Here is a 20,576-nt window from a genome sequence, read left to right on the forward strand (position 1 = left end):
CCAACTCCGAGATGCTTGCACCAGTCCATAAATGGATCGCTGGATCTTGCACACTTTGTTAGCACCTTTAGGATCGACAAAACCTTCTGGTTGAATCATATACAACTCTTATTTAAGAAATCCATTAAGGAATGCAGTTTTGACGTCCATTTGTCAGATTTCATAATCATAAAATGCGGCAATTGCTAACATGATTTGGACAGACTTAAGCATCGCTACGGGTGAGAAGGTCTCATCGTAGTCAACTCCTTGAACTTGTCGAAAACCTTTTGCAACAAGTCGAGCTTTCCCCTTTGGCCCAAATAAAGTGTTCTCGTACCCAAACATTTCGGGAAACATCCGGAACCCCTTCCGGTGAATTCCGAAACCCTTTCGGAGACCAAACACTATTATCCTATATATCAATCTTTACCTCCGAACCATTCCGGAGCTCCTCGTCATGTCCGTGATCTCATCCGGGACTCCGAACAACATTCGGTCACCAACATACATAACTCATATAAAACTATATCGTCAACGAACGTTAAGCGTGCGGACCCTACGGGTTCAAGAACTATGTAGACATGACCGAGACACTTCTCCGGTCAATAACCAATAGCGGAACCTGGATGCCCATATTGGCTCCTACATATTCTACGAAGATCGGTCGAACATTTATGACAACATACGTAATTCCCTTTGTCATCGGTATGTTACTTGCCCGAGATTCGATCGTCAGTATCTTCATACCTAGTTCAATCTCGTTACCGTCAAGTCTCTTTACTTGTTCCGTAATACATCATCCCGCAACTAACCCATTAGTCACATTCTTGCAAAGCTTCTTATGATGTGCATTATCGAGAGGGCCTAGAGATACCTCTCCGATACTCGGAGTGACAAATCCTAATCTCGATCTATGACAACCCAACAAACACCTTCGGAGATACCTGTAGAGTATCTTTATAATCACCTAGTTACGTTGTGACATTTGATAGCACACAAGATATTCCTCCGGTATCCTGGAGTTGCATAATCTCATAGTCAAAGGAATATGTATATGACATTAACAATAAAACTTAACGATCATTACGCTAAGCTAACGGATGGGTCTTGTCCGTCACATCATTCTTCTAATGATGTGATCCTGTTCATCAAATGACAACACATGTCTATGGTTAGGAAACTTAACCATCTTTGATTAACGAGCTAGTCTAGTATAGGCTTACTAGGGACACTATGTGTTGTCTATGTATCCACACATGTATCAAGTTTCCTGTTAATACAATTCTAGCATGAATAATAAACATTTATCATGATATAAGGAAATATAAATAACAACTTTATTATTGCCTCTAGGGCATATTTCCTTTCGACCCGACGAGTGGACCTGAACATATTTCGACGCCATCGTCTTCGTTGATGCGTCTCAGAGCTCTTCGGCGGCACCGGCGACTACTGGTCAACCCATGGCTAGCCTTCCGCTTTGCGGGGCCAGCTCGACCGCCGCCCACGCTGGCCCGCAAATCTGGTTTTCCGCGAACTGTAAATGCATTTTGCGGGTCCGCATTATACGATGTCTGCTAGAGATGCTCTCACACCACGCCGCGAACCGCGACCAGCTAGCCACTCCACCACAAAGATGCAACTGAATATTTAAGCGCGAAACTCTATAACAACATCCAGTAGGGTTGAGATTTTAGAAACATTTCTTGAAATTTTGAACAATTTGAAGTGCCGCAAATATTTTCTCATATTCTAAGCTTTTATTCTAAAAAATGTGAACAATTTTTGTAATCCGAATTTAGAAAAAAACATTGACATTTTTTCGCAAAACCTAACACTTCTCTAAAACGTGAACAATTCTGGAAAAATTGAAAGTTTTCTAACATTGTGAATTTTTTTGAAAACAAGATACATTTTCTGAAATTCTTGAACATTTTTTGAAGCACAACATTTTTCTGAAATTGCGAGCAAATTTTCGAAATGAGAACATATTTTGAAATTCCTGGACATTTTCTGAAAAATAAACATTTTATGAATGACATTCCGAACATATTTTGATAAAGAGAACATTTTTTTAAAACATGAACATAATAAAGATTTGCAAATGAGAACTTTTTTTGAATTTAATGAACATTTTTTTAAACACGAACATTTTTTTGAAATTGTGAACAACATTTGAAACAAGAACATTTTTTGAAATTCCTGAAAGAGTTTTTGAAACACGAACATTTTATGAAATTGCGAATAATATTTGAAAATGGGAACATTTTATGAAATTTTTGAACATTTTTTCAAAACATGAATGTGCCAAATATTTGAAAATGTGAACATTTTTTGAATTTACTGAAAGACTTTTGGAAACACGAACATTTTTTGAAATTGTGAACAAAATTTGAAAACGGGAACATATTGTGAAATTCCTGAACATTTTTTCAAAACATGAATGTAAGAAATATTTGAAAATGAGAACATTTTTTTGAATTTACTGCACATTTTATGAAATTGTGAACAAAATTTATAACGAGAACGTTTTTGAAATTCCTGACAGACTTTTTGAAACTCGATCATTTTTTGAAATTGTGAACAAAATTGGGAAACCGGAACACTATGTAATTCCTGAACCTTTTTTGAAATTAAGATTAAATTTTGAAAACAAGAACATGTTATTAAATTCCGAATAAATATTTGAAATTTTCAAACAAAAGAAGCATGAAAAAAGAAAAAAAAACGAAAGGGCAAATAAAATAAAATAAAAAATCTAAACGAAAAATAAAAACAAATAGGAAAAGGAGAGAAAGAAAGAAAATAAAAGGGGAAATAGAAAATTCGGTTCAGGAACCTCCTGGAAGGTTTCGAAAGCCAGAAAAGCCCTGCTGGGAACCACCTAGAAGATTCGCACAAACATTTGAACAGGCCGGCCCATCCGAACACTGGTTGATCTGCCCCTGTGCGTCACGTCGACTATTTGCCGCAACGAGCGGCAAAGAGGAATTTCTGTGTGGTTCGCTGTGGGGATTGTTTCCGGAGAACGTAAGATGGTTCCCTCCTTCTGAGGAACGATTTGTTCGCGCGAGGGGCTTCCTGTGGGAACATTCCCGAGTTAATTATTCACGTCCATCGAAAAAGCTAGCATGTAATCGTCAAAAAAAAATAGCGTGGAAATAATTAAGAAGGAAGGAGAGGTTGCCATCCCGTCATCGAGAGATGCCCATCGATCGATCACGAAATTGCGGCAATCCCGCGAGGGTTTGTTGTATCTCGGTTAGCTTGCATGCGATCGTGGCTGCCCTAGCTACGAGTACGACGCCGCCAAAGCCGGTGCCGGTGCCGATTGAATTGCCGATGACCACCATGGACTCCCTCATTCTTGATTTTGTTTTCTGAAATGAAAAAACAACACAGTTTGGGCTTGTATTCTTGATTCTGTTTTCTGTTTCGGGCCCTTTTTGTTGCTTTAAAAAAACTTTTTTTTGTTGCTATAAAGCTGTGCCTTTTTTTCCTCAGTTTTCGCCACGTGATGTGTGGTTCGCTGTGGGGATTCTTTCCGGCGAACGGAAAGCGTTTGAGTTCCCTCATTCTGATCATGAGTTAATTATTAAAACTGAATAATTAAGGGTTTGTTGAAGGCACATCTAGATGTAACTTAATTATTGCACATCTAAGTGACACAAGCAAGTGTAGAAAGAAAAAGGAAAAGGAAAAAAATATTCACACGAATCTCCGCATAAGATCAATGATATAGGACTAAGATATGCAATACTTATGGCACATCTAGATGTGTTTTAGCAAAACTGATCCTTATTTATTCACGTCCATCGAAAAAGCTAGCGTGAAATAACAAGGAAAGAGAGGTTGCCGTCATCGAGAGATCCCATTGATCACGAAATTGCGGCAATCCCGCAAGGGTTTTTATCTCGGTTATCGAATTGGCGATGACCACCATGGACTCCCTCAAGGACGACAACGTGGAGGAGATCCTGCTCCGCCTCCCATCGTGGGCCCCCCTCGGGCACGCCGTGCGCGCCTCTGGCCGCCTGCGCCGCGTCGCCTCCAACCCCGGCTTCCTCCGCTGCTTCCGCGCACGCCACGCCTCGTCGTCGCCCCACGGCTTCCTCGGCGTCTTCTCCCGCTGGCAACCCTCCGGCCTCCCCCTCTTCCACCTCGCGGGCCCAGCCCGGTCCGACCCCGGCCTCGTCGCCATCGCGCACGCCGGCGACTTCCTGCTCGCCTGCCTCGAGGACGACCCGGCGTGGCGCCTCCACGACTGCCGCAACGGCCGCCTCCTCCTCTCCAGAGGCAGAGGATCTCTCTCCGTCTACGACCCCATCTCTCTCCGCCGCATCGACATAGACCGCCCGCACGACGACCCCTTTCCGGACGGCTACATCGCCGACGCCAACTGCCTGGTCGACGACGGCGACGCTTCCTTCCGCGTGGTCTCCTTGCAGGTGGACGGTCGCCGCAGGCTGCGGGCCGTCGAGTACGACTCCAGATCACACGGGTGGCGCTTCCATCCTTGGGCGGCGGACACCGTCACGGCGCCCCCGGCGTACCAGACGATGTACGCGGCCGGGCTCATGTTCTGGAACCACGACGGGGACACCGCGGGGGCCTCGTCGCTCTTGCTCGACACCCGCACCAGGGACTTCTCCATGCTCCCTCTCCCGGCAGCCATTTCGGAGGCGCGCTCGAATACCAGAGACCGACGACGGCAAGTGCTGCCTTGTGTGCGTCAAGGACCGCCGGCTGCAACTGTGGCTACTCAAGGAGAACCGTGGTGGTCGCAACCGCAATATTTGGGTGTTGGAGAAGGAAAAGCCATGGATGGAGCTGCTTGGCGGATTCTGCCAGGTGCAGCACGTCGGGAAGGTGGTCGCCGGACTAGTCATCGTTTGGGCAGGCACTGCCGGCGGGGAGTCGTTTCATCATTATGCCATTGAGATAAAGAGCCTCAGCCTCAAGGCCAAGCTTTCTGTTGTTGGAGGTGGAACGGTGGTTCATCCTTTTATACTACCATATCCGCCTGCTGGGTTCTTGAGGCCTGCCACGCCACACGCGCCTCAGATGGATATTTGCAAAGGTATGCATATGTGTGAATCCCATTTTTCTGGTGTCTGGCTACTTACTATCTAGATCAGCTTGCTAGGAGATATATGAGGACCCTAATTCTTAGTTGCAAAAATTAATCAAATCGTGCTTGCAATAATATTTACTCCTTCGCCTCGTCCTAGAGGCGGCCGAGTAACAGTTTTCTTCGTGCAAAGGCCTCCTTGTGGCTGGCTGACGATTCACGTGAAGCCCCCTTGTTGACGGCGGCGACCTCGCCGTGAATTTGCTCGGCGACGGTATCTACACCTGGGTGACACTTGCGTACCAAGCAACGAGAGGGGGTGGCGGAGAAGGCGACCCAGGCGGGGAGGGCGTGTGCTCAATGTTGTAAGCTGCACGGTATGCTCGTGGCCCCAGCGTACTTGCAGCCCCGCGCAGCATGGTCGCTGCCAACTCCAGCGCCATCCGGAGCAGCGCGCCCCCACACCGGGAAGCGGTGAGGCCGGGCTGCTGCGGAGGCCGCCCCAGTGGAGGAAGTCCTCGAGCGCGTCCTCGGTCTCGAAGGCGATGTCGCAGGTCTTGCTAGATCGAGTTTGGTATGACGGTGGCCACGTCATTGCAGTGTCCATGTAGGAGTTGGAGTAGGAGGAATGGAAGAGGCAACAACGGCGACGGCGGGGTCATCATCGTCGCCGCTCGCCACGGAGACGCATATCGCTGTTTACAAAATGCATAAGCTAATTGTAAGTTTTACTCCACCAGATATAGGAGATAGGCTAGACCTGGCTAAAAAAATAAATGGTGTAAAAATACTCCACTAAGCTTTACTCCGTCGGATACTCCTCTATTTTCCAGGGTATCAGCTAGAGTATGGTGCATTATGCATATATGCAAAATTCAGAGAATACAATTCTTCATTATCAAATAATGCTTGTGTTAGTAATTCCTGAATTGAATTGACAACCGCTTAGCGCCAATAAGAGCAACTCCAATGGGGCGACCCATTTCGTCCGCCCGCGTCCGTTTGGGTCGGCGCGGACAAAAGTGGCGGCCCAACGCGCCGACCTAAACGGACGCGCGTCCGTTTTTCGTCCGCGGGCGACCCATTCCCGGCCCAATTTTGAGCCAGATTTACGTCGGCGCGGACACGAGACGGACGCGCGCGCGTGCGCCTACTCCTCTCCCAGGGCCCGTCGGTTGGTGGCAGCCACCACCATTTCCCCCCATTTTCCCCAAAAATACTTCCGCCCGCGCGCGCCCCTGCCCCCCAACTAGCCATGGAGGACGCCATCGACCTCGACCTTGACGCCGCCGCCGGCCTCGCCTCCCTCGCCTCGTCCGGCGCCGTCGCCCCCTCCGGGAAAGGCAAGCCTCGTGCCCCGCGCAAGACCGGCGCCACGACCAAGCCGAAGAAGGCGCTGACGCCCAAACAGCGTGCAAGGGAGTTGGCCAAGAGGAAGGGCCGGAGGCACGCCGCGGACGCGAGGGATGAGGCCGCCGCGCAGCAGGAGTTCACCAACGCCCGCGTCGCGGCGGCAACGAGGGAGGCGCTCTACATGCTAGGGGTAAACCCTAGCCAGCACAACGTCCTCCAAGCAAGCCAAGATGCTAGAGATCGAGGCCGCCAACGCCAAGACAAAGGCGAAAGAAGTGGCTCTTGCGAGCATGATGACCGGGGTGGAGATCATGAAGGTGGATCTCAACACCGTGTCGCCAAGGAAGAGGCCGTGGTTCGAGAAGATGCAGGCCGACATGCTCAAGTTCGACGACGAGTGATCTATGGCGGCGAGGGCCATCTTTTTTGTATGCCGGCAGGTGTGCCGGCATGACCACGGGTGCCGCGATGGCGTGGTCGAACTCAAGTCCCACCCTTTTTTGTGTGCTGGCATGTGTGTCGGCCGGCTGGTGAGTGCGCCAGCATGAACTGTGGTATTTTCTGAAGCCGGCATGAGACATGCCCGCTGACATGATCGGCCGCGGGCCTTTTTTATTTAAAAGTTGAATGCGGACATGAAATGGGTCGGCGTGTTGGGCGCACTGCCGACCCAAATGCAAAACTGGGCGGACGCCGGGCGGGCGGCCGACCCAAACGGACAAAAAGCGGACAAATGCGCCGTCCGTTTGGGTCGGCCCGTTGGAGTTGCTCTAATGACAGTATTATCAATATTTCAGAGTGGATCGAATTTTGAGCAGAAAACTAACATGTTTACCACATGTGCTTCATTGACATTTGCAGATAATGAAAAGCAACAAGAACAGTCTTTTTCCAGGAAGCGTAGGAACGCCTTCCCACCCACCCTTGAGCTCCGCCAGCCGCCCATCATCACCATCTCCGACGACGCTACCACCGCGGCGGACGCCATAGCCGCGGCAAGTGAGGCCGCCCTTTCCCCCCGGCGGATCTGGCGGCCTCCCCTGCTCCCAGAGCCGCCGCGCCATCTCCTCGCCGCAGCTCACGCATCCAGAAGTTATACGACGGGGCACGTGTTGGCTCCATCTGCAAGCGCAAAGCCGGATCCGCCGCCCCCGCGTCGTCTCCTCTGAGGTGACTCAGGGGTTGCCCTAACCGCCGCCGCCGCCACCCCTCCCTCCCCCTTCCCTACCCTCCGCCGCCACCCCTCCCTCCCCCTTCCCTACCCTCCGCCGCCACCCCTCCCTCCCCCTTCCCTACCCTCCGCCGCCGCCCGAGGTGCCCTCCGGCACGCGCGCGCGACACCGATGAAGGTGGCGGCGGGGATCTGGCGGCTTCACCTGCGTGGAGGGCCTAGGCAGCCGGGGTGGCGGCCCCGGATCTGGCAGGGCGGCAGGCGCGCCCGCGGGTGTGGGTCTTCGTCCTCGGCCGCGCGGGCGGCGATCGACGGGGGACACGGTGCGTGGTCGGTGGGCTGCTCCGGTGGCCCTCTGACCTCAAATCTGAAGGTTGTTTCTCCTCTTTCCTCTAGCCCGCTCACAAACTGTGCTAGCGCCGGTGCTTCTTTGCCGGTCTGTTAGTAGCTGGTTGCGGTGGTGTTCGTCGGGACCGGGAGAAATCCCTGGTTGGTGTCTCCGACCACGGCGGTGGCCAGGCCCTCGGGCGCGGCTCCCCTTCTTGAAGGCACCGTCGAGATCCCCTCTTCCCACCCCTTCCCCTCCGTTCCAAGGTTAAATCCTGTAATCCCTTGCGGATTCGGCGGCGGCGGCGCTCGGCGTCGTAACCTCCCTGGGGGCGTCGTCTGGTTGAGAAGGGTGTAGGTGTGCGGTGCTAGATCCGAGGTTTGCAATTGCAGCGGGGGTCCGTGTGACAACTTGGTTTCCAGCGATGCCGGGCTTGCCATTCTCTGTTTGGTGCTTGCTGGCCATCCCCTGTTCGCCGGTGCTCGGCTCCCTCGAGCCTGGGTGGAAGAGGAAAGGGTTCCCCTTCCCCGGCAACAGAGCCGTGGCAGCTCAATGAGCACCAGGGCCATATCCCTCGCATCCTGTGCATGATCTGTTTCCCTGTTGTTCGCCGCAAGCTCAATGCTTCTTCAGCTCCGATGTGCCGTTTCCTGCAGCTTACTCTCTTCTTGTTTGGACACCGGCGGTCTGTGCTAAATGCCCAGTGAGGTATGCCCGTTGCTGCGACACGGATGCGAGCAAATGTTCTGTGTCTGCTACCCCAAGATCGTGCCTTTCCTTGTTCTAGGGTGAACTCATTCCTCGCTCGACGGTGCGGCGTCCTTCGAGCCAGGACGAGGGGGTAGGGACCCTCTTCGGCGAGGGAGAAGGAAGGTGTGGTATCTTTCTGGTCCAGTGCAGGAGTTTTGGCGTGTTTGTGGCCAAGGCGGTCGGCAATGCCATTGTCGCTGATGTTTCCTTGGGCGCCAGTGTTTCGAGCTTCAAGGGCAGTCCTTTCTTCAAGCGGATCTTCATATCTATCTAGTTTAGGTGCTTGTAGTTTGGGTATTGTGTTGTAAGCTGTATCTTCAGCACCCATGTATCTTTGGGCCGCTCGTGTTTTATTTTCTTTGTAAGTGGCGTTGGGCTGCACTTGTTGGCTGTAATACCTGGCCGGTTGATGGCTCTGTTAATTCAAAGCCGGGCTCATCCTCGAGCCTTCGTTCTAAAAAAAAAGCGCAAAGCCGCTTTAAGTTCGTCTGACAGCGAGATGATGCGCCGCTCATGCCCCTCCTCTTCCGGGCGGAAGAAGACCAAAGGTTCAGCACGCGGCTTCCATCGTCGAGCTACCTCTCGAGGAGCCTAAGCCGCCGAACAGGGACAGGAGGAGGTCCGACAGCTCTCCCGTTGCTGCGACCTGTACATCGACGCCATCTTCGCTGATGCGTCTCAGAGCTCTTCGGCGGGCATCAGCGACTACTCGGCCAGTCGGCCTCTTCTGCATCCTCCAGGTCAACCCATGGCTAGCCGTCACCACTGCGACCACTCATTTGAGGTTGTTGCATTATGCATGCATTTTTGGAGAATCAAGTCATTTGGCTTCAGTCACTTCCGTAAGGTCATGTTTAGTGTCATGTTTTAGTTAAGCTTTCGCTTAGAGCAGCCCTCTGCATGTGCTAGTCAGCCGCGCTTCAGGCGCTTGTATTGTATCTGCATCCTTTGCATCGTATCCAACTGTTAGTCATCCGCGCGCGCTTCAATCGCTTGAATCTGCATCCATCATCCATGTACGCTCTGCCAAGTTGAGTTTAAGTAGTAAGATTTCCAGTTTGCATCAATTTGCTGTTAGTTGCTTTCCTCTTCATTTAATGAGTATGGCTCTGCGGTCAGTTGGTGATCCCAACAAATGCTCGCTGGTCAGGGATGCAATCATCTCTAGTCGTTTGGACGTGGTATGCGTGCAGGAAACCAGAGCTACATACGCTTGATCGGGAGGGGTGTTTTGGCACCCAGGAGCATATGCTCCTGGTTTTTAAAATGCGCTCTAAACGTTTTTTGCCATTTCGAAATGTTTTTCCGATGGTAGGAACACATGCTCCCATGTGGCAAAGTGAATTTCCAGAAGGTGGTTTGCTTCTTACTGGCTCATTCATTTGTTAGAATATAATATGGGTTTAAAGATAGAGATAAGGAGTAGAGATCGGATAGGTTTAAACAATGTATAACTTGTCTTGTACTCCAAGTCTCTACCTCTCATGTATTCTATATATACCCCATACGAGGATGAGATCAATACAATAACAAAACAACAATTCTAGCCATCCTTCAATTTTCACATGGTATCGGAGCGGTTTGTCCAACGACGCCGATTCTAGGACCTTCCACCACTTCCGCAGCTCGCCGCCCCCGAGGAGATTAATCTCTTCCTGGGGCGCGGCACCCGATCAATCAAAGATTAGATTGGTTCTCTAGTTTAGATTAGATCAATCTCAAAATTTCATCTAGTAGATTTTTATTTTTAGCCACCAAATAATTCGATGACCTTAATTTCTGATGACAAGCTGGGAAGGGAACGCACGCCTGATCACGGGAGGGCGTAGTTCCAGCGGCGAGTTCGATCGCGTACGAGTGCGCGGATCTCCCGACGACGCGGAAAGCAACTTCGACACAACATCGACTGATGCATGGCATACCTATGCCCAAGCGTCTATCGACATCAATCTACCCGAGGCCGAGCGTCTATGGACATCGATCTACCCGAGGCCGATGGTTCTAGCACGCCTAGAGCTGCTTCGATCCAGCGATGCACAACAGGTAACGCAATCAGGCACTCCATCGTCAGGAAGGCACCAGAAGGAGACACAGTCACCGCCCTATGTGCCGACCCATCAGAGACGCAGTTGATGATGGCGCAGCGAGACTATGTCGTGTGCACGGTACTATCCGATGGTTTACCTGGATCGGTTTCTCGTTGCTGCACAAAAGCATGCATGGATCGGTGGGATTGTCGCTGTCGGCCTGTCGCTCGTTGCGCCCGGAGATGCTGCTTGCTCGGAGATGGCGAGTGTCCATCATCAGCGCGGGCTGCGGAGGAAGGAGCATGATCCTGTCCTGATGCACGCTGCGGCGGGAAGAGTGCGTGTCGATCGTCCAGGAGATGTCGGGCTGACGCGCTCGGCCCGCCTGAAGTCGTCGGTGGCTCGAAGTGAAGGGGCACCGCTCTTGGCCTGCGTGTGTGGCGTCGTGAAGCCGGCCGCATGGAGCAGCGCCTGGTGTCGCGTAGCCGCGTACGCATACGCTTGATTGGAGCCAACTCCATGACTGCCTGCACGTGCCGGACGGATGATGATGGAGTGCCTGATTGCGTTACCTGTTGTGCATCGCTGGATCGAAGCAGCTCTAGGCGTGCTAGAACCATCGGCCTTGGGTAGATCGATGTCCATAGACGTTCGACCACGGCTACATATCACGACCGGCTACCTCGACATCGCCATACAGGGCTACATCTACAGCTACTCATCGGCAACATCTCCAGTCAACAGCGTTCACGTCGTCACTAGCGTTCACGTCATTCCCACTGTAACTGCGGGAGAGAATAGAGGAGAAGGCAGGAAGGCACCAGAAGGAGACGCAGTCACCGCCCTATGTGCCGACCCATCAGAGACGCAGTTGGTGATGGCGCAGCGAGACTTCAAATTCAGTCGCAATCGTCCGCTTCACTCCCGCTACGACTGAGGGGGAATGTTAGAATATAATATGGGTTTAAAGATAGAGATAAGGAGTAGAGATCGGATAGGTTTAAACAATGTATAACTTGTCTTGTACTCCAAGTCTCTACCCCTCATGTATTCAATATATACCCCATACGAGGATGAGATCAATATAATAACAAAACAACAATTTTAGCCATCCTTCAATTTCCACATCATTGTCAAGCCTGCCTCAGGAACGACCCGGGACAATTTTTCTGCTTCCTGCACTGATATTGCCAAGAACCACTTCTACATATCTGTCAACATTCACTCTGCCTCCAACAACAATTCAGCTGCACTCACCACTGTCTACGCTCCTTGTGATGGGTCAGAAAGAGGCGTTTTCTTCCAAACTTTGGCTCAGACCGCTGCATCTATTGCCGGCCCCTGGATTACGTTGGGGGATTAACATGTACAGATTTTCACATGAGAACTCCAGGGTCGTATTAATCTGTGTCTACGGTGAACAGATCGCCAAACAACAGAAGTCTGGGGCCTAACGGTTTCACCGATGAATTTTACAAAGCATACAAGGCCACGCTGAAATATGTTCTGTTGGAGCTCTTCAGAGAATTCTATGACAGCAACGCTGACATCAGCGGGATCAGTTCTGCCTCTACTGTATTGCTGCCCACAAAAGCTTGTCACTAAAGTTCTTGCCAACGGGCTGCAACGCAAGATTCCATAACTAGTGCATCCTCTGCGGTTGGGTTTTCTTGCTGGACGATGTGTCGTTGAGAAGTTTGCACTTACTGCTGAGCTTGTCCAACATGCCAAGAAAAGAAAGTTGCCTATGGCTGTTCTGAAACTTGATTTTCAGAAAGCGTTTGACAGTGTCAATTGGGACGGCCTGTTTAGCATTCTTCCAGCCAGGGGTTTTGGACACGGATGGATTGGTTGGATCCTGAATTTGCTCTACACCAGCTCCTCACGTGTCTGGAGAAATGCTAAATTCAGGGCCGTGTCTGGAGAAATGCCAAATGCATCCCAGGGAAATTCAGGGCCGTGCACTTGCAACAATGTAAGCTCCTTGCGAGTCGGCACAATCAGTAATGGTAAGTTGAACCTGGCCTTAGTTCAGTCTCTGGGTCCGACCTGAGCGCTACAATTTTTGTTGGCTTCGTTTTATAGTAATGAAATGGGGCCGGAGGAAACCCCTCTTTTCCAAAAAAAAAAGAAAAAAGAAATAACATCAGTTTGAGCAAAGAGTTGCTTTTTGACAAAAGAAATACCCGAATGATAAATGCCACACGTGTGGCACGAAGCACTCCGGCCCTGACGGTTTTTACAATTAAAGTTGTCATCCGAAAAGAGAGCAAATCCAAAGAAAAAAAACCAAAAGCTTGCCATTCAAAATGAAAGTTGCCATCCTCGCTTCACTAAACTTGCCATAAAAAATGTTCGGAGTTGTCATGTGTTCGTGCCACACATGTGACACTTATCATGGTCCAAGAAATATCATTTGGGGGAGATACGGGTACCATGTCATCAATAACCATACCTTGCAACAGTCAAAAAAAAAACTATACCTTTGCTTTGCCAGTGTTTTCTGAACTTACTGAATCGAAAGCAACGCTTTGCCGATTACAAACACAGTGGAGTGGTGGCGTCACTGTTTTCATCAGGCGCGGTACCTTCTTGCTACAGATGGCAGTGAGAGAGATCATGGAAGCTTCGTGACGACAAGAGGCATGCCGAACCCAGGCTCAATGGTGAGCCGGAACAACGGCGCGTGCCGGTACCCTGGCGACAGTGAGAAGGCCAACTTGGTCAGCAGGCGCACGAGCACCACCTTCAGCTCCATCATCGCCAGGTTCTGCCCGGCACAAACTCTGGGCCCGTGCCCGAACGGCAGGTACATGTGTGACGGCTCGCACGCCGCGGCTGCGCCGTTCGCAAACCGATCCGGGCGGAACTCGCCGGCGTCCTGGCCCCAAACATCCTTGTCGAGGTGCAGCATCGCGATGGCTGTCTGTATGACTGTCCCCCGTGGGATGTCGAGCCCACCGAGCTTGAAGTCCTTCAGCGCTTCGCGCATAATCAATGACCCCGGAGGGTACAGCCGGAGAGTCTCCTGGACCACCATGGTGATCTGGAGAGACAATGTAATGGTTATGCCAGCTTCTCGAGACTGATTGATGCATGTCGGGATGCTTTCTCACTGTTTTCAGTCGCCGGAGGACGTCGACGTCGAGCTCTGTGCCTCCACGGCACACCTCTAGAGCCTCGGCACGGGCACGGTCCTGCCACGCCGGGTGTGTGGCCAGCAACATCAGGCACCAGGTGACGGTGACGGCTGTAGTCTCGTGCCCAGCAAAGTAGATGTTCTTGCAGTTGTCAACGATGTAGTCCTCGGCGCTGCCACTGTAGCTGGCCGGACAATGGCGAGCACTATTGACAATCGAGCGCAGAAGGCCATTGTGTTTAGTCTTTATGCAATCGTCGTCTTCGCTGCTGCTGCCACGGCTGTGTTCCTTTGCGACATTGAGGATGAGTAACCGAACTTCTTGCTCCAGCTTTTGTATCTCTCGATTGGCCTTGGTCGGCAAACTCTTCCTGTAATCACACACAAAACATTATGACAAGAAGTTTCACTTTTTACCCCTTGAGACAGATTTTTCCCTATTTAACATGTCTTGCCACATTTTAATCATTACTACTGAACTTGTGACATTATGTCCCTGAACTGAAAAGCTAGATCCACTTGTTAGGAAGACATGGTAGCTGACTGACAACTCGCACAAGTACTCGTAGAAGATATATACCAAATTATGAAAAAATCCCTCTGGTTCAGTCAAGTTCTATGAAAAATTGTGTTAGTTTTGCTGAATAGGTACTGCTAGCTGCACGGCTGCACCACACTGCTCATGCCCCATATCAGAATACACCCCCAGCGATTACGAACCTGAGTTGTCCACCTAGTCAGCTGCATTGTCAGTCAAGGGAAATATAAATAGGATAAAAGCCATAACAAAGGTCACAACTGAGTAAAATGTGGCCAGATATTTTAAAATAAAGTAACGTCGTCACAAGATTGCATCTACTGGGTAAAATGTGGAAATTACTATTAATTTCATGACAGGACTGGACTAGACTTTGCCCTATGGAAAAGACTTATCTTAATTTGAGCAGCCAGACTATTTTGGGGAAAAACATTTCGGATATTTACATCACAATTTCAGTGATTCCTATCTGATGAATGAGAATGAGCCTTATTTACCCAAATCTGTTGAAAGACTTACGATCAGATACTCATGCACAAATATGCAGGTGAAGAATCGCATTTCACTTCTTTTTTCATTTTTTTCACTATGTTAGATATGTATACTTACCACACTGCAGACAATCCAACAAGTGCATCTTGCTGAGAAATCGCCTTCTGAAGCTGCCTGAGCTTGTAGAATATTTCTTCCCCTGTTGCAAAATCGCTGCCAAAACATGCCCTGGCGATTACATCCGCCGAAAAACTCCGCAAATAACCATCCACATCTATCTCTCTACTCCCTCCCGTGCCGTCAAGCATACTATCCCATGCTTCTAGCAGTGGGGCAGAAGCCCCCACTATTAGTTCTATCATGACCTGCAAACATCATTCTTGCAATTATAATGACTTTTTACAGAAATTCCAACTACAATGCCGGATCATGTTCTTAGTATTTCAACTCATATTTAAGAATAAGAAGCTGACGTCACCTTAATCTTCTCCATGAAGAACTCTTGTGCAATGATCTTTCTCTGATAGGCCCATATATCGCCATTTGCCACCAAGATGCCTTCGCCGAAGAGTGGTTTGCGAGATTTCTGTATAAAAATAGGCTTCCCGAGCTCAGATGATGTGCAGTGGCTCATGTCCTTGACCATGCCAGGGTCAGAAACATACAGAATCTCCACAGCTCCTGTTGAGTAGAGGAATACCGACCCTATTCCAAATTCACAATCCAATAGCATCATTGCCATAAAAAGAATGGACTAATATAAGAAATACAGCACGGATAAGTGCTACAAATACTATTGAAATAAACCAAACAATTTTATTCAAATACTGTATATGTTCGCTAATTATATCTGGCAAAAAAATTCAACGTTACTTTCCACCGGACCGAAATTTCTTATTATAAAATTTAGTTAGAAATGCATGGTCTTCATATAAAAAAAATTCCAGCATTTTCAGTCAACAAGCCAACTACTGATCACTTCACGCATTTTGTTAAGGCATAATTGAACAACATTTCATAGAACAAGACAAAAAGATCTATAGACAGTCACTTAGCTCTCGTAGGAGGCCAGGTTCCAAGAGAATTATTATATCATTAACCAAAATACTACTCCCTCCGATCCATATTAATTGTTCCTGCTTTAGTATAACTTTGTACTACAATTAATATGGATAGGAGGGAGTGGTATTTTATATCGTCAGTATTCCAATGTTCAAGAGTAAATTTTGACATCAAGAGAAAAGCTGTCAGGGTTCGACTCGAACCTAAACCTGAGCTTCAGTCTGAACTCTGAAGATGGTGTCAACTAGAAGTCGACATTAGACGGTTCAGTTAACGGCTCAGATGCAACTGGACAAAAGAGTGACCGAATTAAGAAAGGAGAACAAACTAGATCTTATGTAGCTTAGGGTTCGTCCTTCTTCCCCTATCGTTTCCCAATTTCAATCTTGCTCAAATCCAACACAATTCGTCCCCGATCGCAACATCAGTCCATCAGGGCATCACAAAAGCTTCTATAGCTTTGAACTATCCGAGTTGTTCCTGACTTTTGACTTTTGAGAGACCATTTATATACCCAGCTAAGGTTGGTAAGGATGTTCCTTTGTCACTAACTACGAGCAAGAAGACAGTGCGGAACATGTAAGTGAGTATAATGTGGCTTTACCTTTTGAATGATAGGGTTGCTAGGGTGGATGCCTTACATCAATTAAATGTACAAGGCATAAATAGCAACAGAGAGGAGGTGCACTGTCAACAAACTGTAAAATGTAAATTTTGTGATCTCACAGTCTTATGACACAAGAATAGAAACATCCATGGGCCATCTAATCACTAACATACTAAAAATGACTTGTAAGCAAAGAACAAGTGCTACTGTCAAAATAGACCAAACCAGAGACTATGCGTGCATGAATTGAACTTTTGACTACATACCATATGTTTCCCTCCAGATCATGAAGTGAGGGAATAGGGTGGACATGTAGTTGCTGGTGTCTTGCTTCTGCGCAGGCAATGCCTCTTGTCGGATCCTCTTTATCTCCTGGGTGTTGCCATAGAGCAAAGTAGGCCTGGGACCCCTCACACCTTGCTTCCTTAGTTTCTTTCTTATCCTCTCTGGCCTCAGCCATAGTATCTCACAGATGTACAACAGAGATAACCCAAGAAGTACAGGAAGAAGCAGAGCTAGCAGATGAAGTTTCCCCATGGCACAGAGTGAGGAAAGAGGGAGGACTTCTTGTCAAGGAGTACACTATGTAATCCACAAGATTCTCATCCGTTTTACAACTCTAGGATATGAATGCTGTTTTTGTCTTCTTCAGTTTCTGATTCTTTATTATCTTGCTTTCTGATCTTGGCATCTACTGACAATATTCTGCCAAGTTGAGGTTTTTATATGTTAATTGATAGTAACAAGAACACCCAGATGGGTGAACTCAGAAAAGTTTGAAAACCTTGTATCAACATTTTTACAGAGACAACACCAGCAGCAATCACGTTCTGTACACGGATCAAATTAGCTGTTTTACGATCAAATTTCATTTTAGCTTGCATGTCAAATAAACATTTTTTTTTCAACAATCCACCATGGAGAGGTATATCAATAGCACAGAAGAAGAGCGGATACAATACCTTTTAGCATATATCGCTAAACCAAGAGGTTAGAAACCACACCCCCCATGACTACAAGTCTACAACGGCACACAGCTCGCCTTGTCCAAACTCAAGCCACTAATGGCGAAGAGGCAGGGCATAAAACACCAAGGCCGCATCATAACCGATGCCAGATACCTCGGAAGCACGACAAAGATTTCAGACCAGACTGGGTCAACGCACCCTATGATGTGCAGTTGGGAAGAGTCTGATTTCTATGAAGCAGTTGACGCCAATCGCAGCATGCAGCCTCTGTACTCTGCAGTAATCACGCCGCATTCGCCAAAGCGTATTGCATGAGCAGGAATCTGAAGATGGTGTATCAACTAGGAGAATGTCTATAAAATCAGAGAGCAAATGCGACTTGACTCGATAGCTAAGATGGAATCATGGAAGAGAAAGTAACCAGGACAATAAACTGGATATCTAAAAAAATCGTCATCAGGTTGATGAGCAGAGCTGCTTGTGGGAATGCGTCAGTCCTCTTATAATCCCTCACTGCAAATAGCTGAAGCTTCGAAGTTACCCACAGCAAAAGGTCCAGTACAAACTAGGAAATGCACATCTGGTTGACTGGCGGTGCCGGCGAGGAACGCGTCGTTGCTGGACTGTCGACTCCGTCGATTGCGAGCACCGCGCCGACGAGAAGAAGCAATGGGGATTAATCCAGCTTGTGGCAGATACTACAAACACATAAGGCTGCCAGAATCATGGAGAGTGAGAGATCAATCAGCTACGAAGTTTACCAAGATGACGGGAGCAGCTAAGAGCGGCGACGTCGATGAGGAATCGCAGATGGAGCGGCGGCGCTGGCGGAGGAAGACGACGCCGGACGGACGGACGGAGTGAGGTGAGACTGGGTTTGGGGCTTGGAGAACAGCATAGCGAAAGTGGGCCTGCTCGAGATATCTCTCTCACTCAGCACATCCCCTCGGTGGGCCGGCCACCTTTTACGACGGTTTGCCGGCTTTATAATAAAGCACAACCATCACGGACGCGGCTAATCTGCACCCGAGCTCAAATGAGCTTAGGTGAACAGTAAAATCGAAAAAATAAATAAAAAAATTCATTTTTTTTTAAAGAAACATTGACAAAAGTTCTAAGTGCCTGCAAAAATTCGTTATGAAATCACGTTCCTAGAAGGCGTGGCAAATTATGTTGATGTTCTTGGGTGCGGGAAGCTTATGGATTTTGGGTTCATCCATCTGATCTGATCATGTATGTGTAGTCGCTGCTTTCTCTTCAACACCTGCAACACACACATATCAAGAGAGAGGGGGGGCTGATGGCACCGGGAGGAAGAGGCCAAGGTCTATCCGCCATTGAGAGAGAGGGAGGCTGATGGCTGCGGGATCTAGCACACCGTCGATGAAACGAGAGAGAGGAGAAAGGAAATTGTACGTGTGAGAGAGGAGATGTCTGCAGGGAGGAGATGGGGGTTATGACTAATGGAAGGAATACATAACATGGGAGTTAAGTTGGGTGCTTTTTTTTAACACAGTACAGACGCAAGCGCTCGTATACACGCGCATACAGCCGGCATATCATCTTGAAATTTACGAAGTCACCGTAGGCATCTCGTCGTCAACGGGAACGTCTTCTCCCACTGAATGCGCATCGCCGGAAATCCTGAAATAAATCCAGAAATAAATGCGAGCACCAGGATTTGAACCCTGGTGGGCTGGGAATACCACAGTCCCTCTAACCATCCAACCACAGGTTGGTTCTCAGTTAAGTTGGGTGCTTGTTACGTGTAGATTGAGCCTGTTTTTCACCACGTAAATCCTAGGGTGCTTTCGTCGAGCAATTATACTTGGATTGAACGGTTAAGTTATTTTGAATGATCTGGACTGAGAGAAAAAAAAACTTATATGGGTGGATCTCCACCATAATAACTCGGTCCCACCGGATCAACGGTTTGTAATTTCTTATTAACGTGGTAATTTCTTGGGAGTCCATAATTATTAGAAGTATAGATAAGATATAAGATGATTGTGTGCATCGCTTCATGTAGAGACAGGGGTTTGCTCCCCCTTTTTGAAAAAAAAAGTAGTCCGATAGGAACAGAAACTCACTATGTAGGATGCATATACTGAGACACAGGTGATCCACCAGCACCGTGTAGTTCAGTAAATCTTGTGCTGAGTTATAATAGTGCCATCTAGATTTTAGGCAAGGCTACCACGCCGGAACAAACAAGGCAAATGTTCGTGTGTGTTTTTTGTTGTTGCGAGCATTTACAAAGAACAAGCTAGATTCTCGTTGTGGTCTGCAATATTTCACTTCTCTACTTATACTGTCCAAAAAGGTGAGGAGTGTCTTTGGTGGACACTATATGATATTACCATCGGAGCTTCATTGGGTTTCAGTTCCATTCATACCGTTTGGTACATGACTCGTAAATTCTCACACCAAATGAACTTATCATATGCCTTCAATGATAGTAGATAGAGCAGGAATCATGCATTGAATTAATGCCATAGAACATTTTCCTTTGCATGTTACAGCATGCAACGCTTACTGAAATGCTCATGATATAAGAGGCTGTAGCATTGCTTGTTTTCCCCATCTCTTCTCGTACCATCCATGGAATACCATAGCTAGCTAGCAGAAATATAAGAGAAAAAGCAAAGCTAGGAGAAGATAATTCATGTCTAGAGTCCTGTTCTTTGGAATGACAGGAATCGGAAATACACGCTGGCTTCGTTGGCTTTATAGGCTGAGACACAGAATTCTAAGCAGCACAGCTTTCAGAAGCTGTACTTGTTTTTCGATAAAGGATCACTTTATTATCTCAAAATGTAGAATCAAGCAGATACAAAGCATTATGAGTAACACCCGGTCTCTGCATAATTAGAATGCACACAGCCAAATCCAGAAGTCTGACAAAAATCCATAAAATAAAAACCGACAAATCGGCAACAAGTAGAGTCCTATAGACCGACACTGTGCCTATGTCGAAGGGGTGGCGGATCGATCCGTAGGTTGTGCTGCCACCCATGTTGGGAAAAAACCTCCGTAGTCACCTGCTCCCGCGTACACACCGTCATGAACATCGGTTGGTACTCCAGCC

The 20,576-nt window shown here is 48.3% G+C and overlaps 2 protein-coding genes across 2 annotated transcripts; one reads left to right on the plus strand and one right to left on the minus strand.

Annotated features, from left to right (window-relative positions):
• The first annotated feature begins 3,670 nt into the window (after positions 1-3,670).
• Positions 3,671-9,050, plus strand: LOC141021206 (uncharacterized). The gene is made up of 2 exons (XM_073496306.1): positions 3,671-5,062; positions 7,268-9,050. Exon 1 carries the CDS (start codon positions 3,915-3,917, stop codon positions 4,920-4,922), a length of 1,008 nt encoding a protein of 335 aa, XP_073352407.1. The 5' UTR covers positions 3,671-3,914; the 3' UTR covers positions 4,923-5,062; positions 7,268-9,050.
• A 3,935-nt stretch (positions 9,051-12,985) lies between these two features.
• On the minus strand, positions 12,986-18,455 carry LOC109735130 (cytochrome P450 714C3). The gene is made up of 6 exons (XM_020294336.3): positions 18,250-18,455; positions 16,787-17,225; positions 15,330-15,556; positions 14,969-15,216; positions 13,799-14,192; positions 12,986-13,728 (listed from the first exon to the last, which is right to left on the minus strand). Exons 2-6 carry the CDS (start codon positions 17,055-17,057, stop codon positions 13,300-13,302), a joined length of 1,569 nt encoding a protein of 522 aa, XP_020149925.1. The 5' UTR covers positions 17,058-17,225; positions 18,250-18,455; the 3' UTR covers positions 12,986-13,299.
• Positions 18,456-20,576: the final 2,121 nt, after the last annotated feature.

This window comes from Aegilops tauschii, chromosome 4, assembly GCF_002575655.3.
Source record: "Aegilops tauschii subsp. strangulata cultivar AL8/78 chromosome 4, Aet v6.0, whole genome shotgun sequence".
Taxonomy (NCBI): Eukaryota; Viridiplantae; Streptophyta; class Magnoliopsida; order Poales; family Poaceae; genus Aegilops; species Aegilops tauschii.